Genomic DNA, 14413 nt, shown 5'->3' on the forward strand with positions numbered 1-14413 from the left:
TGCGCGCAGTCAGTCTAACTTTAGAAACACAATATACCGTTGCCTTCGTACCAAAATTCCGATCGTCGAGTCGAGTCCCTCGAGAAAAGTGGGGCTCGACGGAACGATGTCACGGAATAACAGTCGGCAATTTTTGGAGTTTCTCATTTTCGAAGCGCGGCTTGTTCGAAACTTCGAGGTGTGAAGCCTCGAACTTCGTGATAACGGTAAATTTCATCGTTGTGAGAGGTGGCGAACAAAAATGAAAGTTTGCTTTTGTTTTTTGGCTTTGGAAATTAGATTAACAATGATTTTTACCGTGTTTCAATTGCGTTAGATTTTGGCTGTTCGATACTTCGATTGCGTTTGCTTCAGTGCATCGAACGTTGAGGTAAAACCGCCCAGGTTACTTCGAGCACGCGCTGATTGAAGGGAGCTTCAAAAAATTCGGTTTCGTCGACTAGGAAAAGTCCCACCAGGGAGCCTAAAAGTGAGAGCCGGGCAGTGCTGATAACGGTAAACCACTGAAAGTAATTTTAAATAAAAATAAAAATGAACTGTCACAATAACGTTGGCGTCATTGTCGCCGATGATACTTGAAAACACGGTTTATATAGTCAGTCGTAAAATAAATATTTTCATAAGAATAACGCGACGAGAAAAGGGAGAATCTGAATATGATTCGATCGTTTTCGTCCATTATTTAAAATTCAGTAGAAACCTCGTCCTTATTATTGCTCACGTGGTGTATGGATATATATTTATATTGAATACGTTACGAGAAGCGGAAAGATGAGAAAGGCCGGAATGATCGTGATGAGGATTTGGAGACCGAAAATGCGAACGACGAACGGAGACAGAGGAAAAACGACGACGCGAAGCGCAGTCTCGAAAATTTACGTATATTCAGGCATTAAATATCCGAGGGAGTGAGTTCGCCCGCGGAGAATTTCAAGGCTTTTGCCAGGGTTGGATCGTACTCTGACTCTTCTTCTTCTTCTTCTTCTTCTTCTTCTTTTCCTCTCTTGAAACTATATGAGCTCTGCTCTCTTACTGCAGGTGTAACGCCCGCAGCGAGCTAAACGATAAAATGCACGCGGCGATTCCATGAGGCCTGGCCAGGGTTCCACAAACGGCGAGGATGAGCACCGACGATAAAAGGCATTCACTTTACCCAACCCCTCTTTCACTGCATCTCTTTCTCGACACTCGTCCTGAACACCCTCAACTCTTTTTCATCTATTACTATACGCTCTATACTCTCGTTTACGTGAGTAGAAACGTTGGGTAGATATATTTTATAAGCTCTTCGCATATATCATCCATTTACGATCTACCTCCCCCTTAATACCTTCCTTCTCTTTCCTCTATTCTTGTTCTTCCGTTGCAGACCTAGTTCTTACTCTCCTCGTTTCCCCTGCCACTTGACTTTCATTTGACCACCTCCTAGATATTTCAACATAAATTTCAATCTGTCACGATCAGAAGTTGCTCGTTAAAAATGCAAAAGATTCTTGGCCCAATCAGAGCTTTCAATGCCTCGTCGGTATATCATCGTAACCAGGGCACAATGCGATAGGATTCTCGTAAACGTTGCATTCGAATTCACGAAAAATAACGCTACCTCGGAGCCTGGAGACCAAAAAACGCTTGTGATTCGTATTCGTAAACGCTTCTGAGACTCCGAGTCATTGATGTAACTGATAAAACTTGAGACAACGCTCTAGTCAAGTCTCAAATACATTCTGCCCTTAATCAACACGGACTAACAATAAACTGTTCTCGTACGAGAGCTCGCTAGCTCGGCAATTTATCACTTGTTGCAACACAGCCACACGCGGCCGCTGAAATTCATGACGATAAGCTCAATGAACGTGCTACGCGATTTACCCCGGGCCAATCTCTTATGTTCGTGAAAACTGTACCAAACTCGAGACGGTGTACGAGTCATTGCCGTCGTATGGGAAAAGCAACGAGGTGGAAAGTCGTTGAACTGCGGTTGTACACTTTGTGGATATCGAGGCTTAGGAAACTTCGGTTAAGTACGTTTGTTCTGACGTATAATCCTTTTGCCTCTCTCATGTTTCAATCTCGTTAATCCTCCTGAGCTTCACCCCTTTATTCGACTAATTCTATTTTTATTTTCCATCTGTTCATGCCGTTTGAAAATTCGTGTGGAACGAGTACATCGAGGAAAGCTATTTGATTGGGCCGGAAAAACCATCGCGATAGTTTAACTTCTCGCCTAAAAATCCTGATGTCGCCGGAGTATTTGTACTTTTCGGTTTGATGCAATTGATGATTATTCATGAACTAACATTACGTCCAAGGTATCGATCGGGTGTGAGTGAAATTTCAAGTCATCCGGGCCCAGACCGACCAGAGTCAGGGAATGAAGAATCTTATATCATTGCAATTTTTCGGTTAACGCGATCGCCGAACTGCACCTTTTCTATTTAATATGTGCGGTTTTATTCTTACCTGAAGTACAAAAATACTGGCAGGTCTTCTGTATCAAAGGTTCCTTTTTCTGCTTTCCTATTCGGAACAGTATGAAAATGATTTCGATTCATGTATTCGCGAGACGTTGAACAGTTCAATTTTTAAAACTGGTTTCCGTCAGCGTTGCAGGCATCGCACATAATTGCGATCGATCGCCAACAGTGCCAGAAAAAGTATTTGCAAATATTCCCCGAGATTATAGGGAGCGTAAAACGCCACGGACTATTCTCTGTATCTGGGTTAACTTCGACTCAATCCGTGCTTACAGTCGGCCGAATAAATGCCTAGTTATTTCACAGTATGATATAAATAACCATTCCCCGAACAGCTATTCAGTTCAGCAATCTGAATTCTCCTTCGCACCGATGCCAACATTATCTCGCTCACAGAAATCCGTTTGCGATCCGGCGAACCCCAATTAACTTACAGAAAAACCATTTTTTTTATCATCAAAAAAGTAGATTTTGAAACATCGAAAAATGGCTCCATGACTGTAAATCACACGACAAAATGTCACATGGACAATATGTCACCATTAAATTATTTTGGTAAAGGTAAAGATAAAGAATTTCTAACGGTTGGTCTCGAAGTCAAAAAGCACACAAATAAAAAACAGACACACACTTTGCGCGATTGATACTAAACTACAATCACGATTATCTACATATCTATACATGTGAATATTATCTATATAATAGACGATTATCTGTATAATAGACAAAGTATATCAGGCATTACCCTCCACTTTAACGTTACTGCTAACCGTTGGCTATTCATTCTCTCGTGGAAAATTCTCAAAACATATACACACACACACAACACTGAGCTTCGATTAATTCGTGATAAATATCTGCTCTTCATATACTATCGACGTGATATTTTGTCACAGTTATTTTTGGTCGTGTGAGATTTTGTGTGCGTGATTGTTCGATGTGTGATATTTCGTCGTGGTATTGTCTGCGATATTTATAAACGTGCTACCCAAAATATATCTGAAAGCCTGAAACCCCATAAAGAGTCAGTCCTCCAAACGAACTCGTAGGTACGCAATTTTTGAATTTGGAAAATGTAATAATCGCGATTAAATGTTTGATGACCACGATTGGAGAAGCAGTTGAACGAGTTCCATAGAAAAATGCCTCGTTAAATAAACACAAAGCACAATCGAACGTTTCCAGCATTTTCTTAACTTCGCCCACCACATTTCAAGCTACAACAATATTGTCTCAGTTGTCCAAATACGAATCGCACACGATCAATGATAAAGTTAACCCACGCCTCCTATCAAAAGTGTCAAGTCAACCGCATACAATCCTTCCCGATTTTCTTAAGATAAATAGCGATCGTTTATCATCGTTAAGACCCGACTTCGCTCTTGTTTCTCTCAACAGCTCGACTACGCTATCAAATCAAGAGAAGCACCTGCTGTTCTTTTACAACGCTAAAAGAACGGATCTATAAGACTGCGAATCTTCTAGAAGAAAAAACAATCACAGCTGCGTGATTGACGCGACGTCACATGAGATTTGTCCGCTCTAATATCGTCTAAAGCTCGACAATCGACGGTTGTGCGTGTGACATAGAGCAATCCAGCTCCGTATTATACCTCTTGTAGCTGGTGAGACCGTGGGGCTCGCGAATACGACAACAGGTGGTCGACGAGTAAGTAGTGTGCGCGACACAATTCCCTCCTCCCCTTCAAGTCACACAGTTGTATACAGAGACAGAGGAATATGAAAAAATCCGTAGACACGTATATAGGGGACACATACACGGAGAGAATTCCACGACACGCGCAGTTTGAGCTTATCGGGGACAAGTGCTTTGGCACGAATCTTTTAATTAATTCATTTGTTTTCAAACCTTTGCTTGAAACAGAGAATTCTGTCGATGTTTTGCAACTAAATTCATTTTCTTTGATCCAAATTTTGTGCACTTCGAGGATAAAGATACATTGAATTTGGGAATTTGAGATGCGATTTTTCTGCACCTATAAAACAGTTGCCATCGAATAAATGAAGGAAAAAATGTTACTTTCAACCTGAGATACGATGGAACTCAGTAAATTTCTAACTATTATACGCGAGGGCGTTAAGATTAGCTACACAATTAAACAAGATGTATCGGTTGTGCATGACGAAACTTAGTCAGACATCAAAGTGCTTTCGTAACAGTCTACAACACATCAAGGAACTTGCAACACCGTTTCGTCCTTCATAGAACGTCCAAACTTGCTGATTTCCCTGAACAAATATATCTGTGGATTTTCACCTCATGCGAACTAGGTCGAGTCAATAGTAACTTGAGGAAAGCTTCAAAGACTCCAAAGTCCCTGAATCAAACACGCGTTTTAATAGCGTGCTAATGAAAAACGTAATCTTTTCATAGCGGATCGTGCCAGCTTTCATTAACTACTCAACGTTCGTAGAACGTTTTTTGACGTTCGAGTGAATCAAAGACCGAACGAAACGTTTTGAACTCCCGTAAATATCTTCTTTCTCGCACCCGCCCCTGAAATCGCCTCGTGAAATATCGTTGCGCACATTTTTTTCATGCGAGCGGAAGAGAAAAATTTTGATCATTTGTCTGGCTCAGAGGCTTCAATACGAGCGGGACATCAGAAATTCCGGATAACCGGTGGTGGCTGTTCAGATATCTTGACGAGATGAGATTGATGCAAAGGTTAGCAGTCAGTGGACTGCTGTCAGTGATGCTAATCGTTTTGCTCACTGGCACATTCATGACGAGGCGAGATCTCGCCAGTGTCGTCGACCGTGGTGTTGGACCCGAGGAACGTTCGGAACAGTCGAATCCTGCTTGGGTGCAAGAGAACGCGCTGCCATCTGATGCGGAGTCTCCACGCAGCAACGAAGTTAAACGTCCGGTCGTCAACGTGAGATCAAGACCGACCGAATCGTCGGTAGATGAACCGCCGCTCGAACCGGAACCGGGGCCACGTCCGATACCCGTGTATTCGGTGCGTTCGCCGAATCCACCACTCGACGATGTAACAAATCAGCGTCGTGAAAAAGTGAAGGAGGTTTGTACATTGCTCATCTTCACTTCTCTCTTTCTTCCCTTCAATTATTTTGAAGTAGTTCGAACGCTCGATAAAGTGTGGGGAAGGTCCACTTTTTTCGGTATAATTCGTCTAGTAGCTTCGCTTTTTTTAAATGAATTGACCATTCGACTGTTAAAAATGTTCCCTAGTTTTGTCTATTTCAAGTATCACCGGTACCTACTCAATCATAAACTCGTAAATTGAAGTATAAATGTTATCTTTTATGATATTTTAAAAGCATTTTATTACATTCTTATGGTAAAAATATTTTGAATGTGAGTGTTTATTAATTTTATTAATAATTTAGACTTAAAATGAATCAACATAAAGTAGTTGCAAACTTGCCTAGTCATAGAACAGCCAAAAGTCACGCGTTCCGAAGTAACGTTCTCGTTGTGATTCTCATTCACAATTCCCTTCAGGTAAGTTCCATTTTATGGATTTATTTAAGGAGCTCGGAAATTCCTTCACGTCGATATTCGACGACCAGCGAAATGAGGTAAGAAATGAGGCTTTCAGATTTCGTATAAATTATCGGAAAATTAAGCACGATTATTATTTCATCCGTCGATGAAATATTATTCGAGTGTTTTAAATATTCAAGAATTCTGATGCCACGATACATGAAAGGACGAAGCAATAACGGTTAAATATCAATGAGGACCGAGCTTTTTGTCATTAAATAATGCAGAACATTATTCTTCGTGCTTTCATAATATTAATATCAATAATAACGTAACCGGATAATCTGGGTGTCCCATGGCAGAATGTCGGAGTGCGTGACTCGATAAGTGAATAATCTCCCCCCTTTTCGTATCATCAAAAGCTCAGAGATGCGTCCCCCGAGGGCAGGAGCAGCTCGGCTGTACTAGATATTCAGCGAGTTGAAGACGCGCGTTTATATCCGGACACCCGGCGACGTGATTCTCGAATAATTAATCTCCGAAGCGAAAGTAGTTACCGCCTGTCGCCCGTGCCGCAGTGGATCATTTACACACACCTTTCACCAACTCTCAAACAAGAACTGTCTCTGCGTGCCCTTCAGTCACGAGACACTAATTCCAACGGAGTTAATACATTTCTGAAGAGCTCGAATGCGATAGCTTTGAACATCCGCCGAATACGATCTGTCGAAAGACATTTCGACGGAAGCAATTTGCCTGATAGACAATCCATCGATTCGCAATTCTTTCAGTAACGAAATTATGAATGACAGTTTTCCGAATGATCGCCCCTCCAATGATCGCTCACTGAACGAACATCCGCGTCGTGTAATAATTCGTCAAAGACTTCTTAAAAAACGTTCCGCAGTATCGTAGTATATTTATAGAGCGCTGCTGGGGTTCCTTTACATTTCCGTGCGGGAGAGAATTAAACGATAATATTTAGAGTGAAATTCACTGTAAAATTTACCGAATGCGTTTGACTACGGGGACGAGTTAACGAAAAAAAAATTAATTTCTGTAACCCACTGTAAAATTTTAAAGATTTTGTGAAATTTTCAGTTTTATAATAGTAAATATTGCAGATAGTTAAATTTACGGTACGCATAAACGTTTAGTGCATTTTACGGTGCATCGCAGTAAAATGTCTTTGGCCCAATACATCGCTATCGATCACTCGCTTCCGAATTCCGTAGCCCACTAAATCGGTGATGTATACACACTTCAACAAAGGGCTGAGCATATAAAGACAATCTGGAAATTCCTACATTGAACAATGAATCTTATTCAATGTATATAGAAAAATTCAACTTTTTCCCCATCATAATAACAAATTGCAGCTCGCGTCACCGCACTGTCGTTACTGCATCAATGCATGTCGACTTTGCATCAAATGTGGGTGCGTAGGATCGACTCACGATTAGTATAGTAATTCGATGAATTTGCTCATTCGACTCCATTATTCAACGAATTATTTGTCCGACGCGAAAAACTTTTGCGTCAATTGCCATTCGAAAAATTCGATGACACAAACTCACGCTCATCAATGGCTAATCTGGGTGCACTTCCCCAAATTCGAGCTTCGCCTCACACAAACTTTTATTTCATTCTTCTGTTCGTATAAAACGATGAGAGTCGTCTTTGGCTCCACTTGGATCACCGCAATAATAACCCTCTCCCCGAGCACCATCCGGCTTTCCGCCCTTGCGCGCGAGAGGCGCGAGGGTTCCGTCGGCGCGTATATTCCCAAAGCGCGAATACATACATGCGCATAAGCGAATTGCCTACTTCCGTAGTTCCATTTTCTTGAGCTCTCACCGCTACCAGGACCGTCGGATCAGCCACTTCTTCCATGGCCCGTCGGGTCCCGACAATGTCTCATTGTCTATCGTCGCTCTGCCATTTCTCGCTCACTTATTTTCTGCTTCCTTCTCACTCTCCCTCGCTTTGGTAAGCGCCGCGGCGAGAGTTTCGTATTAGCTCTCGTGCACGGGGAGTGCTCTCTGGCCTCAGAGCTGCTCGCACACAATGGGAACGCGGTCCCCTTTTAATGAGACGTGCCGCGGCGAGGAGGGAAGAAAGACGCTGAAAACTGCGTACTTACCTACCACTATTATAACCACTAATACTAATATTCTTTGGAAGAACAAACACACGAACGTTCGCTCTCACACAGACACACTTGCGTAAGAACACAGCGATAGGGCAGTGTGAATTAAGAGCTTGAGTAGAACGAGCTACGGCCAGGTTTCCCATTTCACCGCGCATCTAGACAACCAACGACGTTGACGATTACGACGTCCTCGCTGAGATCAAGTCTCTTTCAAGGGGAGTAAATTCTTTTGCGGCGAATATGAAAAAGGGTGTGAGAACATGTCGCGAAGCATGCCTCTTCCGTCTTCCCTTTTTTCGGCTTTCCGATGCCTTTTTCCTTTCTCATGCTCGATGCGCACAGTCACGGCCAAAAGTACATGATCCTGCTGCCTCGAAGGCTCGTTGACGAATGGGAAATTGATTCTCGATCACGACTCGGAGAGCTTTTAACGTATTCCTTTCACGAACCCGAATATATTCTAGAAATAACTGATTTTAAATGACAGTGAAGTAAAAGCGCGCGCGAATATGGATTGCCGAAATTTCAGGTCGGGTTATCGAGCATTTAATGAAGAATTAGAACTTCAAAAATCGTAAAGTTTATACGGGAGCTTGTGGAGATTCCATCGTCACCACATTTCTGTTCAATAATTCACTTTGATAATTCTAGAACATTCAATCGCTTGGACATACCGCGTAGGAAATTTCAACGGAGCACGAAATGAGCTCCGGAATATCAATAACAAAAAACCTCGTCAACGGTTCAGTTTAGTACGACACTAGAACTCAATAAATTCTGGAATTGAAATCGTACGAAGGGAAGAACCGTTGAACGCTTTTGGCTGCGACTGTATGAATTCGTTCATTTCTCTCTTGACGAAATGAGAGTTAAGCGAGAATTAGCTCAAGCCCGGTCCTTTTATCCACGTTTTGATCCACGTTGAATGGTGACGGGGGTGCCTTTGCCACCGTTGGCCCCACTTAAGTAAAGATTAATTCATGCTATTAGCTCGACTCCCTCTCGCTCCCTTTCCCAACATCCGAATCCAACCTACAACACACAATGCTCGATCATGCGTCTCTCTCCCGCCCTTTCTCTCACATATACACTGAAAATCGAACAAAAGGGTATGCCGCAAGAAAAGGCGCTTGGGACACACAAAAGATTTGGGCGAAAAAAGGTGCGCGCGAATACGCCGAGCCGGAGTGAATGAACTAAGTGTTGATTGATCATTATAATTTTTCTATAAAACAAGATCTAATTGTCCTTGCAACGGGAATATGTTTGAAATACACTTTTAATGAGAGTTTTGTTCGCTGTATGGATCAAAGCGGACCGCTGATTTGCCGCGCTTTGCCGCCACCGAAGAATTTTGTTGTAACAGGTTTTCTACCCTCGCCTTTTTTGTGCGAGGCCCATGATTGCTGCACGTCGATGATCAGCGTTCGCGATGGCAATGGATTTGGCCTCATTGGGGGAAAAAAAAAGATCTTCCGCTTTCGTATCACTCTAAAATTCGCGAAAAATCTCTTAAAACTTCGAATTCGGAGAGATTTCGGATTGCACCGGTCGGAAAAAGAGCAAGAAAAGATAATAACGAGTCCTGAAAAACTTCGAGATTAGCCTATAATTGGGGGGACGAAAATCTTTTCGGTTCAATCCCCACGCTTCCTCTCCGCTCACATACCTTTTTCTCGAAGTGATCCGTCTGAGCATCCCCTTCCGTATCCACTTTTAAGTGGATGTGGCAACCCGTACGCGAGTCTCGCGTCCGAATCGCCTTCGCAATATGCGTATATCTATAGATGCGATATACGCTAATGGAATCCATTACACTACGCAGTCATAGGGGACGCACGGCGCATGTATATATAGCGATAAAAGTCAGCGTTGAAAAAGCTGAAAGGATGTAATTTTCCGGCTAGCAAGCGCGCGCGCGCGAAAAGACGAATAAGAAAGGAACCCGACAACGATGAATGCCGTTGGGAGCAGGAGACGCGGAGGAAAAAAATTCGGTAATAAAACGCAATCGCTTTTCCTGCTTTCCCTATTAAAGTTTCCAAGGCTCGAGGCTTGTGCTTCGCGCTTCTACTCACGAATAATGAGATTAAGCGTCAGTCTTTCTTTTTGAGTGTACAAAGCGCGTCTACGGAAAAAAATTCACCCCGAGGCTGCTTAAAACACGCTGATGTGAAGTTTCATCGGAGCTGCGGAGACTGCAGTCTTCGTTGCATACGCGATCGAATTGACACTGAGCTCGTTTCAAGTTCCCACGTTCACGGGGGGGCATGCAAAATAAATGGTGAGAAACCGATGAAAAGAACGAATGCCGACGATAATTGCGAGACTCGTCGGACTGCGGCTTCCACTTTAACGAGACTTTTCTTTTAACTTTCGTATAGTTTTGTACTCGGATACTTCATTTTCGATTGATTTTTTGCTCAGTATCACGTTATTATTTATTTTCTCTAATACCACCACTTTAAACATCCGAGTTCAAAGATAATGCCTTAATTCGAACATGCCGTGCTAATCAGATTAACCGTTCGGAAGCCTTTATCTCGTGATCTTTTGTCGCGTCCTCCTTTCGCTCTGTAATTCTGATTCTCAATTTCTCTTTCCACCCGGCATATATGGCAGGTGGTTACCCCCAGCATTTACCCGGTACTCGTGTTCTGTGGACAAATTAGCCGCAATTACGTGGCTAATGAGGACTGTGCACGGATGAGAAGGGAGTGAAGTACGAGCGCACGAGAAAGAGATAGGGAAAAACGAGGGGGGTGAGACAGCAAGCAATTAGCTTGGAAACGGAGAGAGACGGGGACAGAATTTTGAGAAAACGTCCCGAGATCCGTTCTCCGCAACGCGTTATTTATGTACCGCGATAAAAATGCTTTTCCTGCAAATGTTTGTGGATATGAATTTGGTACTTTTACAAAAAATAAAATTAATATGATGCACGTCGTTTCAAACGAAATCGATGTTTCGAAATTTCGCAATTGAATTATACCAGTTCTGGTACTATTTCGTAATATTATATACGTCAAATGCATGATGATTGATTGTTTTGTTCGTTTCTTTAACAGATGATGAAACACGGCTGGGACAATTACGTCAGATACGCCTGGGGCAAGAACGAGCTCAGTCCCATTTTGAAGAAAGGTCATAATCCTAATATATTTGGTGCGTCAATGGGAGCGACGATTATCGACGCCATGGACACACTCTACATAATGGGCCTCCATGAAGAATTCAAAGAGGGTCGAGACTGGATCGCCAAGAATCTTGACTTCAATATTGTGAGTGCTGAATTTTTTCAATGTACATTTCTCTATTGTTTTAACCCGTAGACACCACACTCCATTTGAGGTCACACACTCACCACACTGGTACAAATTTGCACTTTATTTCATCCATGAACGTATGGAATTAATCTTACAACGAGAACTTTTCAGGGGTAACGCATTCCTTGGTAATCGATTACAATAATTTAAAAAAATTTTAAATAAAGTTTTGTCATGGAAAAATGGCCGAATTGCGAAGTAAGGAATTTTGAAGTTCTGGACACTTGAAATTTTCGTAGGTGCAAATTTGCATCAGTGTAGTGTCTACATTTTTATGGCAAAATATAACGGTTTAAAACCGTTTTTTAGGAGAAAAACGAGACGATGCTACTTACGAATAATCGTTATTCAAAGATATTTCTCACTTTACACAACAGTGAATTGGATTATTTGATGACCAAAATAATGAAAGTGACTAAATATTTTCACTCTTTCAAACGCAGTTTCTCGTTTTGCCCCCATCATCTACATTTCCCTGCAAAAGCATCGATGACTGACATTTATACGTTTTCAATTTAATTGACGAATATTTTAAAACGCCAATTAGTTGATGATTATGGAGAAATTCCAAGAGTCTTGATAGAACCAAAGTTACTCGAATTCACCATTTGACCTGGCACACAGTTTCCCCCATAACTTAACTCTTCGCAGTTTATAGTTGGCGTATATCACTCGCACTTGTATACGATAATCTAAGATATTACTGCCGGTGTATATCTCGCTGCTGGCGTCACAGACGAAACTTTCGTATCGCGAGTTAGATTGCAACTCGACTGCACCAAAGTATACTTCTCCATTTCACGAGGAAAGGTGAAGCTATGATTTATCCCTGGTAAATAAGCATCGATTTTCTTTGAGTATAGGAAAAATTGAAGTTGATGGAAATTTCGTCCGGCATTCTATCTTCAGTGAATACGTACACATAAAAAAATCATCATAAATCGATGTTGACTTCAAATGGAATAATTCTTAGAAACCTTTGATATTCCGAGATCGTACATTTGACATGAAACTTCGTGAGTGCAATGTTTGACATTTCAAAACAGTAAAAATGAGCCTCGGATCTGAGATTTTCGCTGATTTTTAAGAGTTTGATAAAAAAGTTTAAAAACGAAAAAACATTCTTGAAAATAACGAACGTGATCAGATCAAAGGAATAAATTCACTTGAATTTTTCGTTCTCTTAAAAGAAAATGGGTCATCTGCGCAGAAAGAACTGGAACGATAACGACGAAGAAAAGATGAAAAAATAACTTCCTCCTGCGCTACGAGGCTGCGGACTTCAAAAGCATCGAATAACCCTCGTCGTAAGGCACACGCGAAATCACACTCTCACGTTGAGTCGAAATAATCGCATCGTGTCTGTACTGCATATCGCAGCCGGTGGAAGGCACTCCGAAAATAGCTCGAGTCATAATTTATCTATGTAAATTTGAGCGTAAACATGTGAGTGCACTGAGCTTAGGCAAGCATAGACGACATGGAAAAAGGCAAGCGCGTTCCCAGTTTATCGAAAAGCCTAAATTTTCACCAACGCCACAATAAATCGTTGGATGCTTAGGTTTATATGTATATACGAAGAATGGCGGAGGGAAGCTTGAGAAGCAATTTCGTTGCAGCCCAACTCTCGAATTTCTCGCTCATGCGTCTCTCCATTTTCCATCTCGGTTCCTTGAATTTCCGGCTCGGGGCGAGAGCAGCCGGCAAATACGCGAGAACTACGAATGTAGTTCTCGCACGGCGCGGAGACTTTGCGCGGCTACTCTTTCTCTCGACGCCGATATAGCAGCTGCATCAACATAAATCTATACGTGTTAGGAAAATGCATACAGATATCGATCTTTACGCGTATTCACTCTCGTCGCACGCCACTTTTTACAACGTTCCTCGATGTAAGTACAATTTTTTTACTATACATCTTTATGGATCGCACGCTTACTTGCACCCTCGAGATAGGAGCGTTTCTGGACCCAGATACACACGCGACTCGTAAATCGGTGTAACGAACATGTTTGCATTTTCGTTAAAAGGAGCGAAACGGACGGAGAGAGAAGGAGGCCGAGTTAGAACCCTCGTTGCAAACGACCCCGCTGCTTCTCGCGTCTCGAATTTATTGAGAGTGTCTTGAAAGACGTCGCAAAAGTTTATGCGACCGTAAACCAAAAAAATAATGAAGAAAAGCGTCAACGGATTCCTTTATTTCCTGATTCAGGCTTCGTCGGATTTTTATCGACTGTGGGCGGGAGAAATAAAATCGTTCGAAGCTCAGAGGGAAGCCTGTCCGCACTTTTTCTCCATGACTCACCATGGACAGAATCACGGTTTCGCCAAAATTTCACTTGCCCTCCATCGCTTATTCACGGAAGTTCCAACCGCGCCCGTACCGCTCGTATTTTCCTCAAAATCTCGAAATTCACTCGTGAAATATTCCGGCATTCTACATTGATGTATTCATATACGAGGTTGGTGTATCCATGAAAATAGAGCGTAAGCTCCCTCGCACGATTACGGGCACGCACCGCAACGCTTTCTTCGCGGTAAAACCCTCTCTCGATCTTTCTCTCATTACGCAGCGTGCTGTGCGCTGCTTCACCCTCTGCACGTTCTCGTCTGTCGGTGGGTGCTTTTTTAAAGGCCTTCGAAAATGAAAAATCGAAGGAGCTTTCTCCCGAGTTACTTTCTCTTTACGGCGGTATAACCTCGCTTTAGAAAACCATCAGCAACGAAAAAATGCTGAACGTTTCCCGCGAAAAAACGACGAGGGCACTCACGCGAACGGAAGTTTTTTGAGTTATCGTCCTTCGCGATATATCTATGGAGATAATTTCGCAGTAAACATTTTCTTTCGTAACCGATAGCACCCGCGAAATGATCATTTTTTGTACAACACGAGCCTTCGTTGAGATTCTTCGTAGTCGCGTCGCGCTCTCATTCGTCTTGTGAGATCAATGAAATCTCGATTGTCTCGATTGATGAGATTGTACTAAGT

General features: G+C 42.3%; 1 protein-coding gene and 1 long non-coding RNA gene across 6 annotated transcripts in view; one reads left to right on the forward strand and one right to left on the reverse strand.

Moving 5' to 3' along the window:
- LOC122409854 (mannosyl-oligosaccharide 1,2-alpha-mannosidase IA-like) overlaps positions 1–14413 on the forward strand; it is a 336122-nt gene that overhangs the window by 281385 nt on the left and 40324 nt on the right. For 2 of the 3 annotated variants that reach the window (XM_043417727.1, XM_043417726.1), the window contains exon 3: positions 11167–11379. In XM_043417727.1, the coding sequence (XP_043273662.1) occupies positions 11167–11379 (213 nt within the window). Of the gene's footprint in view, positions 1–3872; positions 4144–5076; positions 5522–11166; positions 11380–14413 lie in introns of all 3 variants that reach the window. The other variant, XM_043417728.1, reaches the window with a different exon arrangement.
- The window catches only part of LOC122409861 (uncharacterized), a 129037-nt gene that overhangs the window by 71830 nt on the left and 42794 nt on the right, over positions 1–14413 (reverse strand). The gene's annotated exons all lie outside the window — the stretch shown is intronic.

This window comes from Venturia canescens, chromosome 4 (genome assembly GCF_019457755.1).
Source record: "Venturia canescens isolate UGA chromosome 4, ASM1945775v1, whole genome shotgun sequence".
Lineage (NCBI taxonomy): Eukaryota > Metazoa > Arthropoda > Insecta > Hymenoptera > Ichneumonidae > Venturia > Venturia canescens.